This window comes from Centruroides sculpturatus, unplaced genomic scaffold (assembly GCF_000671375.1).
Source record: "Centruroides sculpturatus isolate CEXI.00-Female unplaced genomic scaffold, Cexi_2.0 scaffold547, whole genome shotgun sequence".
NCBI classification, from domain to species: Eukaryota; Metazoa; Arthropoda; class Arachnida; order Scorpiones; family Buthidae; genus Centruroides; species Centruroides sculpturatus.
This window is the reverse complement of record NW_019384676.1, coordinates 274608-297607: the sequence shown is the minus strand read 5'-3', so window position 1 is coordinate 297607 and position 23000 is coordinate 274608. Positions and strand designations below refer to the sequence as shown.

At 36.8% G+C, this 23000-nt stretch overlaps 1 protein-coding gene and 1 pseudogene across 1 annotated transcript; one reads left to right on the top strand and one right to left on the bottom strand.

Moving 5' to 3' along the window:
- Nucleotides 1-695: 695 nt before the first annotated feature.
- Nucleotides 696-19110, top strand: LOC111626847 (origin recognition complex subunit 1-like). The gene is made up of 14 exons (XM_023370368.1): nt 696-844; nt 3576-3703; nt 3791-3969; nt 4039-4282; nt 6936-7485; nt 16185-16365; nt 16432-16514; nt 16589-16690; nt 16758-16929; nt 16991-17248; nt 17320-17439; nt 18440-18609; nt 18691-18815; nt 18887-19110. The coding sequence occupies exons 1-14, from the start codon at nt 720-722 to the stop codon at nt 19048-19050; spliced, it is 2601 nt and encodes an 866-aa protein (XP_023226136.1). The 5' UTR covers nt 696-719; the 3' UTR covers nt 19051-19110.
- Nucleotides 16252-22768, bottom strand: LOC111626848 (annotated as a pseudogene).
- Between the last annotated feature and the right edge of the window lie 232 nt (nt 22769-23000).

The following is a 23000-nucleotide window of genomic DNA, read 5'->3' as shown; positions in this document are numbered from 1 at the left end:
GGATTTCTTGGATTGGGTGGATTGTTTCTCGGGTCCACAGAGCGGAAGACTGAGGCCTGATTTTTTTGAATAATTGAATTTTAATGCACAGATATTGCATTTACAGATAATTACATTTAATGTCGTGCATGGCAATGCGTATGCTGATATACAACGTAAATATGTTTATGAACTCACACTTGTTTTTTTTCGCATGTATTGTAAGATAGTTTTTTTGTCATTCTTTCCTTTCTGGTAAGCGCTAAGAAAGCCTTTGTCATAGCCATTGCCCCGATCATCAATAGGAGTAACCGGATGGCGAGGAACGGATCCCGACATATTCGGAACAAACCGCCCATTAGAAATTAATGAAGTTTTCGACCGGGCGGATTTTATCCTGGCTTCCCAAAGCGGTAGACTAACATCCGAACTGTCCCGATCATACAAGTTTTCGCTGTATACAAGTTCGAGTGTCATTCAAACTAAATTATGGCTTATACAGTAATTCAGATCGGGATGTCATTTGCTAATCCATTAAACTATAACCTGTGTTTTGCAGATTAGAAATACATTTAATCATAAATAACTTATATTTTTAAACAATTATTTTTTCTTATTATATTATAAAATGTGATTAATTTTTTTAAAAAAAAATAAATAGTAAATTTTAAAAATGAATTCCTTAAACATTTTATCCACCAGAGGGCGAACTGTTTCCCGCCAGATGGTATAGTCTTTGAATGGTCGTGGATATTTGTAAACATTTCACAATGCAATGTGAATATTTGGACGGCGAATGTAATTTTAAATGGATTGGAGACGGTTTCAGGACAGACAGAAGGAAAAAGGATGAATTACATTATCGGTGAGATAATATATTCAGTCACGTGTTCAAAACGTGGTTCTTTCTTGGCTCATTTCAATATCAAACTTGGCTATTTGCTAGATACAAAGGTCATATGTACACCATTGGTTCAAGTAGCTTTTTTACTCTATGGGCATGGTCTGCAGATCTGATAATATCCCATTGTCTCATTCAGAGCTGCGTATGTATCCCACAGAGTTCTCATATATAATAACTACAAGTTACCTATATATTCTCCACTTTCTGCACTGATCTTATATATTTCCTAAGTTTCTGTGTACAAAATTTATATTGATAATCATTCAGCAACCTTTGATAGTTGTTTCTAGTTCCAGTTGTTAAAACTGGTGCACACAATAGGAAAATTAAGATGATCGATGCCGATTATTGTTGTGATTTTGCTGCCCGAGTTTGTTGGTCCTGAGGTAGAATGGGCGTATTGAATAAGTTGACAGGTAAATACGACCCACGTAATGGCTCTGTCACTATTCGAGTTTTCCGTTAACATTGATAGATTTCACTCAAATATTTTACATTTTTTATTATGTTCTGTAATGTCACATATACTCAAAATTATCTAATGCACATTATTCATCAACCACCTTAATTATATTGAGGAACTAAGCTGCATGGGATACATTGTCACAATTTGACATCAGTAAGTTAATATGTTCGTATTTAACAAACAACAACACTAAAAACCTTAGCGTTATGTAACGTACCTCTTGTAATGCGTCGTAATGATTGCATTCGTACCAGGGCACTCAAAACTGCATTATGTAATTTATGTATGGCCCCCTTATCTTTTAGTAGCAAATGCAAACTATTGAACTCTTATTTGATCTAGCCACTTCTAAAAATTTTTTGACACAAGAATCTATTATGGTAACATGGCCATGCCATTAACGTGTATTTTGGCTTTGGTATCTTTAGTGAGTTATGCCAACAATTTATAGCCAGTTTTTTTGTATGTTTTTATTCCTTTAAATAATACTTTGTATGAAAATGTATGAATGAATTTATTTTACCTTGATCAAAAATAAATATTTGGTTTACTTTATTGGGTTGTCTGGTATTTTCATGAGAAAAGATTTTTTCTTCTTTAAAACTCATTAGTTCTGTATCTAAGTAATAATTCAAAAAACAATTCAACCTGATTAGGTTGCAAAATCCTATACCGTATAACTGACAAATGTATCAATAGAATGGCTACCGTTATTATGTGATGTATCATTACAGTAAAGTGACCAGGCACTTGAAGATGAGACTGTGTGTCAACCCTAGCAGTAAAACTGAGAATCTTGAAAACAATGCACAACGTGGAAAAAAATCTATTACAGAGTTGTAGAGCATGACTGATATAGCATGGAAGGACATCTTGCATGTACGAATAGCATGAATAAAAAGAGTGAAATTCCGATTGGCACACAAAGCACAGACAGAAAAAGGTGTATTTCTTGCATGTCCATTTGTGTCTTCTCGTTTGTTTTATCACATTTATTTGTAATGTGTGTGTATTTCTCATTTTCCTATGTCTTCGTGTTGCATTTCTTATAGTACGGTGTTTCCCCGAAAATAAGACACCTGCAGAAAATAAGACCTAGCACAGATTTTGCTGAATTGCGAAATATAAGACCTTCCCCTGAAAGTAAGACCTAGCGAAGTTTTTGTTTAGTCGTAACGGTCATCAACAGATGGTTGAAAGTGGCCGTTGGCTTTTTGAAAGTACAGTGACTGATTTGTCAGTAGACAATTACGCCACACGGCATGATTTGCATAAGACTATGGCTTGGGAATCACAGATTTGCATAAAGTTACGGCTGGTGATGGCTAATTGGTCGGCCGGGAATCACGCCACATGACATTTGCATAGTGCTACGGTTCAGTAAGCACTAATTGGTCATCGAGTCCGATGTTGACGCTATAAAAAGGCGACAGTTCGACACACCGAATATACGTCACTCTCGTCTAAGTTCGACTTGGGAATTTTTTTGTTCAATAATAAATGTGAATTCTTCTTCCTGGAAAAAATAAGACATTCCCTGAAAATAAGACCTAGCGCATTTTTCAGAGCAAAAATTAATATAAGAGACTGTCTTATTTTCGGGGAAACACGGTATATTGTGTGTTGCACGTTGCTCACATCAGTCAATAAGTAGTTTACTATGTACACTGTATAATCATTTATTGTAAGCGATGTCTTAAGATAACATTAATAAAAATCCCTCTCAAAATCAGAATGAACTTGTTACCCAATATTGAAATTTTTATGAATATTGGGAACATATTTGCCACATTTCATTACTGTGTACTATGAGAAAAGTTTACCATATAAAACTAAAATTTTCTAGAGCGGGGCTTCTTAACCTTGGGTTGCAATACCCTTTGGAATTATGTAACACAGTGTGGGAGTTGGGAAAATTTGACAACAGAAATTGTATGCAAAGTGGCATTTTCAACATTGACAGTCACAAAAACAAAATGATGGTCGACTCTGGGAAATGTCTTGCATCATACAGTATCAAATATCCGGCTGGAATTTAAAAAAAAAACAGACACAACAGAAGAGCAACCGACACCAACCACTGATAATCACTCACTCTGTTATTATTTATTTTTATTTTAATTATAAATAAGATGAATTTATGTTTGTCTAATTGGTTTGCATAAATATGCAAATACTTGAGATTTTTCAGAAATTTTTAGGGTTTAAATATGTGCTATTTTACAGAGCGTTTCAGTCGGATAGTTTCCACGTGGACATTGAAGATTTCGTTCTGATTCGCAACGACGACAGCTTGTATCCAGAGAGCGTGGAGCATTGCTTCATTGCACAGGTGAAAGATTTATATGAGAAAGGTATGATTTGAAAAGTTATTTGAAGTCCCAAAATCAGCATTAAATGTAAGTTTAGTAGGATTTAAATTATTATATATTATATTTCAGGTCAAAATTCTAGCATTTCATATCTGGCGGAAGTGCAGTGGTATTCACGAATTACTGACATACCCCCACACCATCAGCGCAGACTGAGGGAAGTTAGCTATAAACAAGAACTTATACAAGAACATAGAAAATACTGGTCTTCTACAATTGATATCGAAACTATATTTGGAAAATGTGTGGTGAGAAAATTATCATCATAGTTGCTTAATTTAGTGGTTGATATCTTCAAGCTATTTTTGCTCTTTCAGGTTGTGATATTGCCTCTGAATGTGTCTGGGAAATCTTTTTGGGCAGAAAACTTCGATGAGGAGAATCCAATTTATTATTGCAAATGGAAATTTGATGGATCAAATTTCGAGCCTGCCTATGCGGGTGACGGAAAGATGGAAAACGTAAAACGTAAAATGAGTTTATCACGAAAGTGTAAAGTGCGACGTTCTGACGATAATTTTGATCAGCTTAGTACAGTTTCTTCGGAAATTGAATTGCTAGGTAAGAAAGTTTCAACGGAGGAAAGTTAAATCTCTTCTGGGGAACTATGAATAATAATCTCTAGAAAATATTCTTTAGTTTCTATTACTATAGAGTCTAGAAGTTTACAGATAGTTTATATAATTTAGAATTGAAAAATTAGCCTGAATTGTCTACATTAAGGACAAATTCTTTCTCTCATTAATTCCATTTAGCATTGACAATGTACAATATAAAATCTTGCAGTTTCTTATTGTTAATTGGTCGACTGAGTGGATAAAACCACTGAAACACTAGTAGCTGGTTGAGGGTTTGTGCCTTGCCAGCAAGCTGGTCAAGTGGAGTTTTCTGGGTTTTCTTCACATTTATAACACCTAAATAGGAGTCAATTTCCTATAGAAAGTCCTCCCGGAGACATCTCCTTTCAGCAGATCACCCACTTGCAAGTTGCATTGCCATATACAAACAACAAACTTATTATTAATGTAGTTTTTGTATAGAAGTATGTGCCACTTAACGATATCTTTGGAGAAATATGTTAAACTAACATTATAGTTTGTTTAGATGAACCAAGCTATAATAACAATTGTAACACGACAGGTATAAAAACATAGAAGTATGACAGTTACAAATCTTTTAGCTCCGTTTTACAAGAACTCTGTTGTTAAGTGGCACATGCCTGTATAACAATTTTATTTTTATATATGTTATCCTAAGTACTCCATTATTAATCTTGGGGTGCTCTTTGGCAAATTTTGTTATCCTAGTGATGCTTTCATTATGGGTCTTTACTATATTCACCCGAAGATCACGAGTCTCCAATATGTTACTCTGTTTGAGAGGGTAAGATTGAGCTAAGATGTGAATCTGCTGGTGATTTACATTAACTAACCAATAAATAAAACACAAAATTACAGAACAAATGCATCATTTATTATTAAACTAGTAGCCCGGGATGCCCCCTATTGGGCGTTATTTACAAATTTCCATGAGGCACGGTTCCTTTGACTTTTTTGTTCCTATCAGTATGCTCTACAGCTCCGTTAAAGTCCCAATGGTAAGATTTACCCTCCAAATGAAGGGGTGGCAACCCCCAAACTGTAGCCCCCTGTGCGAACAATAAAGTCAAAGGAACCATACCCCTACTCGCGACCCTTCGCGGGATATAAGCCCCTGAAAATTAGCCTACGTCATTTCCGGTCATGTGACACCGTGGTCAAAAAGAGCCTACCGCGCAAAAAAAATTAACGCGTGCTCATGCACACTCGGGGGTTGCCGACCCGCTCATTCGCAGGGTAAATTGTGGCAAACAGGCGGTCACGTGGCCTGTAGAATAATTTTCAGAGGGCTATATCTCGGAAAGGGTCGCAAGTAGGAGTATAGTTCATTAGACATTTCGGTTAATGTGTACCTAGGTAACTCCAATGGCAGCGCTTCCGACTATTCGTGGCCTGACGGACTCCTCCCGAGGGGAGCCGTCTTGTGCCAAACGTCACTAGTTATTAATTCACGGCAGTTTTTGAACAAAATAAAAAAAAAAAAAAGGAAACGTCTACTAAAAATATAGTTAATCTAACCGAAGCGCCGCCATCTTGGACTACCTAGGTACACATTAACCGACATTTCTTGTTCGCACAGAGGGGGGTCGGCACCCCTGCATTCGGAGGGTAAATCTTACCGTCCCAATCGCGTCATACGGATCTATATTTCTACCTATTAAACCATGGGTTCCCAACCTATGGGTCGCGACCCAGAAGGGGGTCGCGACGGGCTTTCTGTGGGGTCGCCAACTTATACAGTAAACTAAAAAAAAATATTCACTATAATGCAATTTTTATTTTTAATGGTGTCTTGAAGTTTGAATAATTTTACACTTATTTTAATTTTTAAAAAATAATTGATCTAGGCACGCTATTCTGCACAGTTGGTTGAAACATGTGTTGAGAGTTTGAGAGGAATAAATTAAATGTTGAGAATGACATGAGATTGGCGTTAACAAAAACTCACCCACGAATTTTGAAACTGGTTAATAACATGCAATTTCAACCATCGCATTAAATTATTAAACAATTTAAAATAAAATTATAGTAAGAAAACTAATTTTGTTGTTTTTTTAATTACCTTATTAAAAATGCCTTTTTCAATTGTATCGGGGTCGCGGGACACTTGGCTTTTATAAAAAGGGGTCGCCACCCGAAAAAGGTTGGGAACCGTTGTATTAAACATTCTATAAATACTTTAAAACAGTTTAATTTGTTTATTTACCTTCGCTGGTAAACCTCGATTTTAAATGCATCCGCCATTTTTTCAACAAATTTTCCGCGAGTCAATGCGCGACGTTCACCGAGTCACGGAATGTTGTAAACGTGCGGCGCAAGTTTAATCAAGGCATATAATAATTATTTATACCATTCCGTGGTATAAATAATAAATTCATATCAATAATAAATTCCTATTACAAATAAAAATAATTTGTTAATTTAAAATCTTCGCTAGGGCGCCTCTAGTGCCCGTTTTTTGGTATACCATTACGCGGACAGACGGATACCTATTCAATGGGTTATATATATATAGATATATACTTTTTACACCTCTCAAATATATTAGGTTATTTATTCTTTTAAAGAAAGTTACTATTTTTAAAGTGATATTAAATTAAACTACATATTTACAGTGCCAAAAAGTGTCATCATGAACAGATATAAGAACTCGTGTTCCAATAAATGTACTTCTGAAACCAGACAGAAACGTTCGAAATGCAACAGTGTCGATTCTTTGAATTACACTAAACTTAAAAGAAGCAAGAGGAAAATCAAAACAGAAGACGATAGTATCGAAGACGAATTAATGAAATCTATGTCTTCGGAATCGCAGAATCTTTCGCAAATTACTTTGGAGGATTTGTCCGAAGTCGAGAATAAACTATCGGTTCCTGTTAAAAATAAAACTGCTGTAAAAGACAAAAGATCAAAACACAGATCATGCCGAGAAGAAAGGGAAAAAGTCACGGATGGATCTATAAACTACGATGGCATTGAAAATATCAAAGCATGTTCCGTGAAGTTGATACCTACCGAGAGAATTCTATCGAATGGCACGAAAATAAAGAAAGAGGATTTTGATGTTACAACGGCAGATGACAATACGAAAACGGTTAGAAGTGTTACGAGATCGGGAAGAAAAGTTCGTCCTGTCGAGCGCTTGCACATGACCACGGATTCAGGGTAAGTCAATTACTAAAATTGTCACAGTTTAAATTTGTTTCTTACTCAGATTCATGCGAACGCCGGGGAGGTTGGGAAGTCCCTTTCTTGTCAAGGATGGTGTTTTGTTCAGTTACGCGTTATGCGTGTGGAGGAGAGTCGGAGGGGTCGATGATAAGACGTTGGCAAAGTCGAGTAACGACACCATTTAAAAAACAAAACAAGAGTTTATTAACCTAAGTAACTAAATAAAATCTTACAAAACTCCTTAGACTTCGCGGATGAGAGAGAGAGTTTACAATAATAAGCGTTCATACCTCTTTGCATATACTAGTGGGATATTTTCCCGTAACGTCATAAAAAGGGATTCTGATCGGTGACACAAGTGTAGGGCTGCGATGGAGAAGGCGATGTTTTAAATTTATTAAAATTTTAAAGGGTTACTTTCTTTTATGAAATTATATGCACTTGGAATTTCACATCACTCTTTGCTTTCTTTAAAATTGTACTTAGATAGTGCAATTTTAAAAATTAGGTGGTTGGTTGATTTTTCGGTTCGAGGTATGATTACAAGAAGATTAGAAATCTATCTCTTTATCTCTCATCAATTGATAACAAAGTGTAAATTATTGGTTGATATTTAGGCGTAGAAATTAGAACTAGTGTACATATAATTTTATCCCGGCACGCGTTAAACTCGCGACAATATTTATGGTTTAAGGTCATTAACAGTGTTTACTTAGGTTGTTTGTCAGTCGCTGGCTTGTTGGTGGAGAATTGTGCAGATTAAGGGAATATGAATTTTTTAAATTTTATTATATTTAAAGAATGTATATTTAATTTACATTCAAAAAAACGCATAACATTTTTCCGGGCGACCCGTTTACACAGTGCTATAAACGAAAAATCGTAGGACTATTTACCGGTTGTTTCCCGTTCGAGACGCCATTGCTGAAGCTTGCCGTCGTCGTGGAGGTGTACACTGGACAGCGGATTCACACAAACCGTGTCACGTGACCCGATTTGCTTGTTTTTGATAATTTTTGTGGATAACCTTTTCATTAAAATCATTTAAATTAAAATCGTATCAGTTCAAATATTAACTGGAATTTGGATATAGAACGTTACGATGTTACGGAAGCGTAACTAGGCAAAGTTGTCAAACTGTAGACCGCGAGCTGTTTGACGTGACAAAAGAGTTAACCACGTGTTATAATAAGTCGTTTGCTCTATCACGTGATTAGTACAAAGAGAACGGATTCTTCCGTGAGAAGAAAAGCTACACGGAAACGCGTCAGAGACCTAGTCACGTGATCGAGTGACGTCGAAATCGGATCACGTGACACGGTTTGTGTGGATCCGCCGTCCAGTGTACACCTCCACGACGACGGCAAGCTTAAACAATGGCGTCTCGAACGGGGAACAACCGGTAAGTAGTCCTATGATTTTTCGTTTATAGCACTGTGTATACGGGTCGCCCGGAAAAATGTTATGCGTTTTCTGAATGTATATTAAATATATATTATTTTAATATAATATAATTTAAAAAATTCTTATTCCCTTAATCTTTTACTTTGGTGCACGCGAAAAGTCCAGGCCTGGCAACAATAAAGGCGAACCTGCGTAAAGTACCCGTTGGGTAACGGCTCTTTTGATAGAAGAATTGTTGTAGAGCAATCCGATAAAAATAATTAGTACTTTACACCTGTACACGCGTTTGGGAGATTAATTATCCCAGTATGATTTAATTTGTAGATAGTGGATATAGAAGAAGGGTTTGCCAATAAGGAGAGGAAGGAAAGAGGGGAAAGACATTGATTAGTCTTAATATTTGAGTCTCGTATAGGAGATAGAGCTTATATCGAAACACGGAAGTCGTATGGTTTTTCCTTTAGATAAACTAAAGGGATTAAGAGGAAGATGATTGACTATCAGCAGGAAAAACGAACCATGGTATATGGTTACGTGTGGGTCGAGGCATAACCCAAGGCTCATCTTCAACTGGGCCCCGACTGCGAAGAGTAGTATCTGGCTCTCCCTCTGGCCCTACATCGCTTTCTGATTCAGGTTCTTCAATGTCGCCTTCATCTTCCTGCTCTGTCGTCTCTTCCGGTTGTGGAGTGGGTATAGAGGATAAAATAAAATCGTCCCAAGGGTTGATAGAAATATCTGCTGGAGGTTCTTCATCTGGCGATACGGTAGCTGGATTAGTGGTTAGGTCAGATTTTAGGTCAAATTCTTTTCGAGCACTGGTCGGTTTAATGCGATCAGCATGTACATGTAATTTCCGTTTATTTTGTAGGTGTTCAATTTTAAAGTTAACAGGTCCCAGGATTTCAATAATTCTATACGGTCCAGACCATCGCGGAGCTAATTTTTGTCTTAACCCTTTATAGCCCGAATTTTCATTTTTTGATAAAAAATTTTTTTTCTTCTTATTATATCATCAGAAGAGATGTTTGTTCACAGATAAGTAAATAAAAAAAAATTAAAATGTAAATTAAAAATTTTTTAATTATGGGACTTAAAAGTCCCGTCAGGCTTTTAGAGCACATTTGGACTTAACAAGTTTTTTCTTGTTTAATATTTCGAAAATAAAATAATTTTGTTTTATATAAAGATCTTTTATCATAGATATTTGCAAATTAAATGCATAATTATATATATTAAGTATTTGTTAACTTTTACTGTATAATAAGGTCAAAATATGAAAAAAAATTAAAATGCATGACAAAACTAAAATAAAATTTATTGGTTTAATAATTTATGATTAGTAAAGATGTAAAAAGCTATTTTTTTCCCATTTACACACAAGAAAACTTTACGTAATGTGCATTTTGTATATGGCTTTGATGTGTATCAATATCAAATAAAATTTTTTTTTATATAAAATTATATATATATATATATATAAGTCTTATATGTATATTAACTATAAAAATGTTAAACAAATTCATAAATTTATAAAGCACAATGTAGAAAATACAAATTTCTAACATTTACAAAAAAGATTCCCTCAGGCCTGACGGGACTTATAAGTCCCAAACATATTTTGACTTCATACAGCTTGCAAACCATTAATTCTACAAACATAATACATTAAAATCAAACTACACATATCTAGAATACATATTAAAAAATACAAAGACATTTAACTTGAAAACATTAAGTAGAATTTGGCAACAAAGAAAGCTACTACCATATAGTATCAGCTACTACCATATAGTATCAGCTACTCCCATTCAGACAACCTACGATGTGAAACTTTCTTCAACAAAACTAAAACAGGAACAGTTTGAAAGTTACTACCCTATAGAAGAAAAAAAGAACACTATATACAATGATAAAATGTAAGTCCCAGAAAGCTATAATGCATACACTATGAAATAAAAAATATCAAAGATAGTGGGACTAGAAAGTCCCGTCAGGCCATAAAGGGTTAAGCCTTTAGGCGTAACAACTTCCTTTAACAATACTCTATCCCCCACTCTGTACTGTGGAAGTTTATTTTGTTTATGATGATGTTCTTGCCTCGACTCAGAGCATTGTTGAGCCATTTGATGGGCGTGCTGCATTCTTTGCCGCAATTCTGATGCAAAGTTGTCTTCGATGTCGTAAGATATCATAGTAGGGCTCGTAACTAGGTCAAAGGGGTATGTCGGATCTCTTCCATATAGCAGATAAAAAGGGCTTTCATTGGTAGATGTGTGCACCGATGTATTATATGCAAACAAAGCGTAGGGGATCCATTTGTCCCAATCTCATTGATCTTTAGATACATAATGAGATAGAATATCGATTAAGGTCTTGTTAAATCTTTCAACAATACCATTACAGGCAGGATGATAGACTGTAGTGAGGAGTCTTTTTATTTGCAGTAGTTTACACACTTCTGTAAACATTTTAGAGGTCAAGTTCGGCGCTCTATCAGTTAACAACTGAGTTAGTGTGGAATGACGTAATACTACGTGAGTAACAAATGCTTTCGCTATCGTATTACTGCTGACATCTGGTAGTGGGACCGCTTCTGCATATCTGCTGAAATGATCTACGAATACTAGGATATATTTGTTTCCATTATTAGTAAGAGGAAGAGGTCCTACAATATCCATGGTGGTTCGTTCAAATATATAAGAAAGAGGAGCAAATAATTGTAGGTCAGCTTGTGCTCACCGCCGATGTTTTGCACAGTTTGTGCAGCTTTTACAATAATTCCGAATATCTTTTGCCATCTCTGGCAAATAGAAGGTCTTAGCAATTTTAGTTTGCATCTTTAATTCGCCTAAGTGTCCCGCTATCAGGTTATCGTGATAAGTATATAGGATATAGTCCTTCATGGTTGTCAGGATGACAATTTGTTCCCACCAATCTGTTTGCCTTTTGTTAGTCCCTTTGTGACAAAGGGCACCTTCCTCATTGATATAGAATTCATCTATTTTGATTGATTTACAGGTTCCTGTCGTAATGCCGTCCTTTAGGGCTCGTATTAGAGGTTCCAATACTTTATCCTGCTATTGTGCATTGACAATCTGAGGCACAGAGAAAATAGGATCGACTTCGTATATTTGCCGAATTGGAATACGGCTAAGGGTATCTGCATTTTTGTGCGAACTTCCAGCCTTATGTATAATGTCAAAATCAAATTCTTGGAGGCAGATGATCCATCGTGATAACCTAGAATTGGTTGTAGAATCTTTACAGCGTAGTAACCATTGAAGAGGTCTATAATCAGTTACAATCGTAAACTTTCGTCCATATAGATAGGGTTTTAAATATTTTACTGCCCAAACAGTGGCTAAACACTCTTTCTCCGTAGTACTATAGTTTTGCTCAGGTTTTCGTAGTAAGCGGCTTGCATAGGCAATCGGTTTCTCTTTTCCATTTTCTTCTTGGGCCAACACTGCTCCTAAGGCCGAATTTGAAGCATCAGTGGTGAGTATAAAAGGCTTTGTAAAGTCTGGTGATTTTAATAATGGCGCGGAGGTCAAAATTTTAAGGGTTACAAAACTTTCTTGTTGATTGGGTTGCCATTCAAATGGTTCATCCTTTCGTAATAGGTCTGTTAAGGGCTTAGCAATCTTTGCATAGGATTCTATGTGTCTGCAGTAATATCCGGTTAGTCCTAGGAAGACTCGGAGCTCTCGCTCGTTCTCCGGTTGCGGAAAATCCAACACGCATTGTATTTTATCGGAGTCGGGTTTGGTGCCTTTGTCAGAAATTTCGTGACCTAGAAATTTGATCTGTCGTTGTAGGAAATGGCATTTCTTTGGTTTTAGTTTGATTCCCGCTTTTCCTAGCCTCTGAAATATTTTGTTCAAGTCCTTTAAGGTGGCTCTGGAAGTCTGGACTAAAAGCTAAAATGTCGTCCATGTAGACGAGACATGTTTTTCCCTTTAGGCCATGTAATATAAAGTCCATCGTTCTTTCAAAAACCGCAGAACTGGTTTTCAATTGATCCATTGATAATATTCATCAGGAGTAGAAAAGGCAGTCTTCTCCTTATCACCTGCCCCTAGTTGCCATAAACCTGAGATCGTATCCATTGTCGAAAAGTACTTGGCTTATCCCATTAGACTAAGGGATTCTTGTACAAGGGGCAATGGGTATGGGTCCACCTTAGTAATTTTATTTAGTCTCCTATAGTCGACTACCAAGCGAAGCGTGCCATCTTTCTTCTTTACTAGGAGAGCAGCCGAACTCCAAGGGGAGGTAGAATGTTCAATAATATTATGGGCCAAAAGGCCATCTATAATCTCATTTAATTGCTGGCGTTGCGCACAAGAAATTCGATAGGGCGGAGAGTAAATGGGCACCGCATCACCTGTGTTTATCTGATGTTGCACTATATCACAATATCCTAGGTCATAGTCATTTGTGGCAAAAACGTGCCTATATCTATACATTAAGGTCAGTAGGTCTTGTTTCTCGTTCTCAGGGATACCATTCCAGTTAAAAAGTTGACTAAATTCTTCTTTTGATAGGTTCGCCGTCGCTCCCTCCTTGATATTGTCTATGCGATCTAAACTTTCTACAGCCTCAAAAAAGAGTCCGACTTTAGTACCCTTTTTTAATTTGATTGTCTTATGAGAGTCGTTACGGAACCGTATGGGAACCTGTCCCTTTTTATTGGGTGTCACCAGTACATCTACTCCAGAGACTCCCTCTTGACTCACAGAATCAGTTTCAATTACTCCAACCTGGGCAGGTCGCTTGATTCCCAAAATTCTAGCGGTAACTATGTTTTCTGTCAACAGAGGCAATTGACATGTTTCCAATATTACTACTTCCTTTCCTTCTTCCCGCTCGGACGGTTGGTTGGCTCTTTTTCTTGTATCACTAATTTCTGCTGTTTGGGATGGCTGGTTTCTCATCCCCTTTGCCTATCTTTACCAAATCTTGGTTTCCCTTTTTCCTCATATTGTTCTCCTTCCGCTTTTCTCCTCACATTCCCTGGAGTATGAAAAGGTACGACAGTATGCGGAGGAATCAGCATCTCTCCCCCTTTTAAATCAATGCAAAATCCCTTTTCTGTTATCATATCTCGGCCAATAATGCCATCACATGGATAGGTCACATCTATATCTACCAGGCAACAGGCGAAAGGGAATTGTAAATCCCCAATTTGGAAAATAGAGCTAGTAATGCCATAGGTTCGGATTAAATGTCCAGTAGCACTTAGGTCTGTTTTCTTATTATAGTGAATGGGTACCTTTTTCTCATAGTATTGGCGAAAGCCTTAGATAACAGGGACACCTTAGCTCCCGTGTCTACTTGTACTATCGCTGGATTACCTCCTATATAACAATCAAATGTAGCCTCACTTCTCTCTGTAGTATACTTAGAAATTTGCAGGGAGAAATTTCCCCGATACCTTCTTGGAGAATTCTTATAGGTCTGTTCATTTAAGGTTAACTCTGGCCCTTGCTTCCTACTAAAGTTACAAAGAGGCAGCCTAGAATTTTCTCCTCTATATTTAAATTGAGGTCGGGGACTTTCAACGCTATGTACATTGCCTTGCCATTTGTGTGGTGTCTCTTCCGTTGGCAGAGATCGGAAGCGTACTCTATTTCTAGCACTTTCAGCTTCTTGTCGCACAGGAAAGCCAAGTTGTGGATGCATAGATCATCTGTTACGTTGATTAGGTCGCTGGCCGGGAGTATTCCGGTTCCAGGATTGATTCGTATTAAGTCGTCTACTAGGTTGATCGAATTGTCGATTAGGGGAGTTCGTCCGATATTCCCTTCTTTGAGCGGTCGGATTATTTGAAGTATTGTTATTATAATTGTTATTAGTATAGTTTCCGTGCAGGTTTCTTCTTGAGTTAGGATTTCTAAAGTCGTTTTGAGAGGGATATCTGACTAAACCTTCCATGCAAGCCTTAAGCTCCTTCATTGCTTCAGTTAATTACTGTAGATCGTTTAAAGAGGGGGAGGAATTGGTCAATTTGTCACCTTCTCTAACTGTTCGCATGATCTCTCGAGGATGTGCGGTAAGGTTCTCTATTCTTTCCTCGCTAATGGCGGCTTTTAGCGCATTGTCAAAGGTGGCAGGCTCTCGGGACATTGTTCGTTGCCTTATGCATATGTCAATTCCGTTTAGGAATTGTGCCTTTAATCTCTCATCTAGTTCCTTGCTTTGGACTCTGTGAATGATGGCTGTTTCTGCGGCATTTGTGCCAGGATCTGGTGTGATTTCTATCTCCGTGGCCAATGCCTGTAGTCGAGCAGCATATGTCTGTACATCTTCCTCCTGTTTCTGCACGCATGTATAAAATCTATTTAGTTGAAATGTAAAGGGTTTGCGGTCAAAGCGCTCTATCATCAGTCGCTTAAACTCGTCTAATTCCTCTACTTCCTTGATTCGATGGTCCTTCCTAACAAATTCCCGGGCTATCCCGGTAAGTTTAAGTTTTGCAATGGCCAACATTTGTGCTTTTGACCATGCCGCTACTTTGGTGACATCCGTTAATGAATCAAAGAAGTCTGTAACTCTGGGGCCTCCAGCCTCGCCAGAGAATACAGGTAATAAGGGTATGATTCTACTCAATCCTCCCAACGTAAGGGGATTCGGCGTTGGGTTTAGATTTGGATTAGACGTTAGATAAGACGTTGGCAAAGTCGAGTAACGACACCATTTAAAAAACAAGACAAGAGTTTATTAACCTAACTAACTAAATAAAATCTTACAAAACTCCTTAGACTTCGCGGATGAAAGAGAGAGTTTACAATAATAAGCGTTCATACCTCTTTGCATATACTAGTGGGATATTTTCCCGTAACGTCATAAAAAGGGATTCTGATCGGTGACACAAGTGTAGGGCTGCGATGGAGAAGGCGATGTCTGACTTCAACATTCGGTGATCCCCCCGATGAGGGCTTATATACCTTTTTCGGTGGGAAAATTAGTCAGGTGATCAATTGTTTTTGCAGGTGTGGGGTTAAAGGTGGTGATCGAATGAAAACAATATGACGAATTTTGCCTGTAAGTGTAAACTACGCACGGTTTGATGGTGAGAATATTCATAGTTAAACCGAAACAGTTATAAATTTCTCATGCACTTTATATTTCGTTTTTGTAGGTCCAAACTCCTTTAGTTAAAGGAATTTGTATTTAAATTTATTAAAATTTTAAAGGGTTACTTTCTTTTATGAAATTATATGCACTTTGAATTTCACATCCATTTGAGGCAAATTAATTAATTTTTGAAATTTTGGGAACAGGATAACCATCAGAAATGAGTTATTTGAAATTGATTTGGATGATTTTGAAGTCAGTAGTGACGATTACGAAATGTCGACTTCCGAGAGTGAAGACAGTGTCACAAGCTATGATTCACCTGTAAAGAAAGATAAGAATTTTACAAAAACTAAATGTTCACCAAATAACAGGAGGAGTAAAATTGTAAGTTAATTTAAATTTCAAATTCTTGATTTAGAATCGCAACTATTAAAACAGATTTTTTAATAGAATGTCAAAGAGTTTGTAGCATCATTTAGGCGTGAAAAACCAATAATAGAATTGAAGAATCCTTTAGAAGAAGCCAGAAGAAAGTAAGTATTCTGAAAATTACGAGATACTGATTTTTTTAATCCGTAATTACACAACATATTAAATCTGCATTTAGACTTCACGTGTCGGCAGTTCCGGATTCGCTTCCGTGCAGAGAATACGAGTTTTCTGATATTTATTCTTTTGTAGAAGGAAAGCTATTGGACGGAACTGGAGGGTAAGTAAGAGTAATAAACGAACAAAAGGGATTAGCTTTAGTTTATAAAATTTTCTTTTAATTACAGATGCATGTATATATCTGGAGTTCCTGGCACTGGAAAAACTGCCACGGTTCTTGAAGTTATCAGATATCTTAAGAAGGCACAAGATAGTGGGGATCTTCCCGATTTTCATTTTGTGGAAATTAATGGAATGCGAATGACAGATCCTCACCAGTGTTATGTTCAATTATTGAAGGTTGGTACAGCGTTTTAAATATTTTCTTTTAGTGTTATTTTGACACCATTTTTTCGAATAGGAGCTCACTGGTCAGACTTTAACTCCTAGTCATGCGGCCGACATGTTAGAGAAGCGATTCCATAAAGGAGGGCATAGAAAGGAAGCAGTGGTAGTGATGGTCGACGAGTTAGATTTATTATGGACTCGTAAGCAGGCAGTAATGTATAATCTATTTGATTGGCCGAGTCGTCCCTCTTCGAAATTGATCGTCGTTGCCATTGCCAATACGATGGATCTTCCAGAGAGAATGCTTATGAACCGTGTTGTCAGTCGATTGGTAAGGATTAAAATATCTTTTAGTTAAATGTGGTATGTATATTTTTACTGAAGTGTTTCGTTTTTGTATAGGGACTCACCAGAATGACTTTCCAGCCATATACACACCAACAGCTTCAAGAGATTCTGCTCTCGAGAATGAGTATGTCTCGAGCATTTGATCCCGATGCCATTCAGTTAGCAGCCAGAAAGGTATTGTAAAAGTTTCCAGTGTTTGTTTATATTGGATTCGACTTAATGAACATTAGCCATACTGATTCCGGTGTCAAATTTTGTACTGTACTACCATATTTATCGTGATTGTTATTGTAGGGATATGCTAGGGTTATTGTAGGGAAAACTCCTCACAGCCTACATGTTGGCAAGTCAAAAGCCAGCTACTGGTGCAGAAGGCCTGGTGTAAAAGATGATAAGGAAGAAAAATAGAAGTGCTGAATCCATCAGGAAGTCGACTGCTATCGAGCACTGCAGTATTAGTAGGAGAACCTGGCATAGTGTGAGCGGGACAAGGAGTCCTATAATATACAATTTTTGTTTTATTGTTTAGCCACACTACTAATGCGGTTACATTTAGTATTAGTATGGAAGGTTAATACAATTATTTATATAATTTTATTTGAGTAGTATTATACAAGTTTAATTCATACTTAAATATTTGTAAGGAATGATATAGATTCATGCAATATATAGGGTTTGACTGTTAGAAAATTTAGCATCTTGTGGGAGAGGCAGTGCAACGAGTAAAACAGAAGGGTGCAGGAAATGATCCATGGGTTAGGGCGTTAGTGAAATTATCTGACAGCACAATGCTCGACTACACATAGCAAGTGTGCCACAGGACTGCCTGCTAAATTTGTTGTTTTAAATGCATGTTGCCACACTTTCCTGGCCTGTACAGTCCTTCGATTTGTCATAGATCAAACATGTCTGGGATCACTTGGGACTCCAAGTTGGAACCTAGGAGTTTGGTCGAACTAGGGGACAGCTTGCTGTCCCCTACATGTACAATTTCTTACATGTACAATTTCATTTGATGCAGACAGTTCCTTCTTGGTTGACTAATTTTTATGGCAATGAGTATGTTATTAGAATTGAAGTTAAGTAGGAAACACAACTTCTAATATCATAAGTGTCTAGATTTTTGTATAATTATGAAATGTTCTAATTTGATTTTCATATGTATTATTATCAGGTAGCAGCAGTCTCAGGCGACGCAAGACGAGCCTTGGATATATGCAGGAGGGCTACAGAAATAGCTGAAAGGGAAACGGCGGGTATAAAGCCCTCCTGTCTTGTCGGAATGATTCACATTGAGAAAGCTCTAAGGGAAATGTTTTCCTCTCCAGCAATCCTGGCCATAAAGTATTAATTTTCTATATTTATTTACTAACATTAATTTAATACAAGGGATTAGTTCTACTATAATGTCTACTCTTCTTTCAGGTCGTTAACTCTGCACGAAAAAATATTTTTAAAATCATTAATGGCAGAATTTCAGAGAACGGGAGTAGAGGAGGCTACATTTTCTCAAGTATTTCGACAGCACATCTCGTACTGCAGATTTGAAGGTAAGTACAGTAATTATATAAATCTGAATATGAAATGATACATAGGATATTTAAGGGATATCGTAATCTAGGTATCGGTCCTCCCACTACGTCCGAAGCCAGCTCGATATGCATGAAACTGGGAAGCTGCAGACTACTTCTGGTGGAAGACGGCCGCTGCGACTTGTACCAAAGAATTCGCGTCAACGTTTCCATCGATGACATTCGATATGCACTGAAAGAGGACGAATGTTAAATTTGTATTCAACTATTTTTGTAAATATGTAAATGAAAATTTGATATTTTTAAAATTTTAGTTACTTGTGTGTGGTTTTGAGGTTGTTATCTTGTCACTTTCTACATATTCTGATGTTTTGTGGCTTTCCTCTATTCATAGAAAGTGTGAATAATCTGTTGTAGGAACAGATATTTATCTGATCCTACAACAAAATCTGGATTATAAGAAATTCTTTTTGGAATAACAATTCCTACATAATTAATGAATATGAATGAAAGTATATAAAAGATTTTAACCTTTTCTTTTGTTCAATCACTGGACCACTTGGCATTTTTCATCTTAACCTTTATTTAGTTGACACACTTATACGTCATTTGTACACGTTTCGGGCTAAAAACGCCCCTTTTCAGTCAAATAAAACTAACAAAATACACACAAATCATAAAATACAATATACATATATAGACGTTATAAATATTAAACTACGCATCCGTTTGAAGAAAGCCTGGTAAACTCCACCTGACTGACCTTTGTTCAGTCCCATGACCAACTACCAGTGTTTCGCGGTTTTATCCACTCGGCCACTGGTGGGTTTTTTGCATTTGAATTACGTTGTCGCCTCTCTCTAGGTGAAGGGTGCCACCTACCACATCTACAAAGTAATTAACGTTTTATAAATTGTAAATGCCTAATCTTTCACTAATTATATATTTTCGAAATCAAATTTTGCCACTACAAAGATTTCTAAATGTGATTTTATCGATTTCTGAAAACTTCAGGAAGATCAGGGGCTATATTCTGGTCACTGTCTCTGGTCTGTGGTCTCTTGCAAGCTGGTCGCTGATTGGCTAATTCAAATGATTAGCCAATCAGCGACCGGCTTGCGATAGACCAGAGACAGTGACCAGAATATGGCCCCTGTCCTCCTGAAGTTCGGAATTTATTTCAGAACACTTACAAGTTGGTCTTCCTTCAGTAAACCTTGTTAGTAGGATCTTATTCAGAGATCCTGTTCATCTAAACATCAGTACAATTCTATATATCCTGTTGATTTCTTGGCTGCATCGGATAGAAATACATCACAAAAGTTTCTTAGGACCGTGTAATAAAAGAATAAAAACTTTTGAAATTTTCTTATGACATCTACAATTACGTAATTGGACAGACCTCATAAGAAATGATCACAGACATCTTATTTTTCTACATGAAAATATTTATACAAACTTATTTGATTTCCATCGTTTACAGTCGGCATCCGTGTACCACCATTTATAAATGTCGTTTCTTTCGGTTCTTTCCCCCGCCGACAAATGCAACTTTTTGCACAAATCGCACATCCAAGGATGCAAATAACTCTTGTACTTCCCTTTCCACTCGAAGTAAGAGTTGTATAAAGTGCGGTTGCTGCCAACGGTCTTCAGAAATTGGGCCAAATCAGCGGGATTCGGAAAATCCATGGCATTTATAACCGAATTAGGAGGAGTTATGGGCTCGTAATCTGCTGACCCCATTACTACTGGAAGTATGTCGTAATTTAATACGTTAAACAACTTCTCTGTGACGTAGTCCTTGCAATTAGAGTTCTCGAATGACAAATAAAATTTGTATCACTTAAGAATGTCTTCGTAACACTTGGCCGATTGGGTGGGTTCACATTTCAGTGTGCCACACTTGCCGTAAATGTCCACTCGGATATATTTCGATAACTGTTCAACGTAATCGATCCTGTTATTAGCCGTGGAGCAGTGGCTTACGAACCACAAGACTTCACCACTCTTATTCTGAAGATAGTCCTCACGTTTGTCTTCCCATTCTTCTGGTGGTAACTGACACACCTCTCCGTATTTTGCCTGCACATCCGAATCACTCCTGTAGCTCATGGTCCAGTTAAACATGTTATTTCTAGTGTACCAAGGTACTTTAAATGTCACCGGAGATTCCAGATGATAAAATATCCATTTCTGATTTATAAGACGAGATTTCGGTAAGTCTAATGGGTTAAAAGTTTTCTGATGGAATATAATGGCGTCAGCACTTTTCTGGTAAGACCTGTTCGACGTAACGATGCAGTCACTGTAAGGGCAAAGATGCTTTTTGAAAGTGGTCTTCCCATCTAAGAAAAAGTAGTAACATGGTGTAGCATTGCATGAAGGAATTGTCGTCCATAAAAGAATGGTTTTTGGATCAAGGTCATACTGGACTTCTGTATATATTCTGACATATCTTGGTTGATCTCCATGAGAAATCACAATTTTCGGTCTGGCACACATTTTCAGCTTTGATTTTTCCAGTGTGGTAATTTCGAAAATGAAACTCTTCTTCTTGAAGTGACAATATAACAAGAACACCATCAAGAATAATAGTAACAAGTAAAATAAAAACACTTTTGAATTGCAACGAACAGGTTTTCCTGACATCATGTTGAAATCTGAAAAAATTATAAGTTTTAAATATTTATAAGTCCTATATATAATTACGCGGCTGTTAAAATGCTCCGAGATACAAGGGTTCGAATTCGGGTGGACCGGCTGATCCATATAAATTGGCTTTAGTTCATCATCGTCCAGACACTCCACTGTGTATCTGGATGAACCCACAACCGAGGAGGATCTGGGCAGTCAAAACAATCCAGGAATTGTTCATGTGTTATGGGTCTTGAATATGTGAACCCCGACCTTAAACACCCGGGCACATCCATTGTGGGCCTAGACGAATGGTACGATTGGTATGCCAATCTTAGAGACCACAGAACGGCACAGAAAATATTCATCCATGGGAACAGGGATCGACTAAATTCACAAATTTTAAAGAATGGTTTACCCACATAAGTCGGGTTACACACTATTTTTGACCAGGTGCTCATTTATAATGACGTCGGCATTGTTACCGTGTCATAATAAATGATTGCTTGTTATATTTTAGGTTTAATACCCATAAATTCTATTTTTAGTTATAAATTAGACACTACAGAAAGATATTAATAAAATGTAGACTATAAATTATATCTTACCTAATTTAAAATGTCGTGCGACACTTTTGAAAACGGCAAACCATATAACGTCACACATCCTTGTTGGAGAACCCCTAGTGTTTTAAAATAGTATTGTATAATAAGCGCATTCGAGCTGAAAGTATTACACCAGTAGCTTATGGCATTACAGGATGTGATGAAGGCGGGATGCCTGACGTCTCCGTGGCTAATGAATATTTGTATTTGAGTGACATTCGAAGCGCGGATTAGTTCATAATTCTATGAGCTGCACCCTCTTTAACTTAAAGACAACGGATTGGCCTCGGTTATATAGCTCAATATCGCGCTATAATCGCGTTTTTTTATGCTCCATTTTCTTCTGTGTTTTCCCGACAACGGGAAAACACAGAAGAAAATGGAGCAAAATTTTGTCACCGAACTATGTTAATTATGTAATTACAAAAGACGTCGTATTACATTTCCGCATCCGGTATCACGGGGTGTTTTCAAAACATTCCCTGTGATGGATGACGTTTTTAAGATTTTTAATCCGGACTCGAACTCGACCCCATCAGAGCGGGTTTATGATTTAAAAATAAATATAAAAATCGATGTTAAAGTAAAGTAATTCGAATAAATATGAAGCTCGATTTTAATGAACACACTAAGAAATATAGTATTAAAAACATTTGTTACGTCACTAAGTATTTTATTTTTGACCAATCGTATGTTAATAAATCCTCTTATAACAAACGTAATGTGATCTAAAGCTATTGTTCTCCCTCTGGTGAGTAGAGATCGTAATAATTTATTTACGAAGTATTTTTTTAGAATTAATTAACAAAATATTTTGAATAAATAATATAAAAATCTGCAAACGGCGGAATTTTATTAATTAATTCAACTTCATAATTTTTAAAACGACTTTTGACGTCATCGAATTTGATTTGTCAGAATGTACGAAAATAACGTTAAAGTAAACGTAATATTTTTTTTT

Excerpts from the sequence above, each read along its gene's own strand:
- LOC111626847 (XM_023370368.1), top strand. The coding sequence starts at position 720 with ATGGTCGTGGATATTTGTAAACATTTCACAATGCAATGTGAATATTTG. Across the intron at positions 16,930-16,990 it reads GTTATGTTCAATTATTGAAG|GAGCTCACTGGTCAGACTTT; the intron begins GTTGGTACAGCG and ends TTTTTCGAATAG. Across the intron at positions 18,816-18,886 it reads CTCGTACTGCAGATTTGAAG|GTATCGGTCCTCCCACTACG; the intron begins GTAAGTACAGTA and ends ATCGTAATCTAG.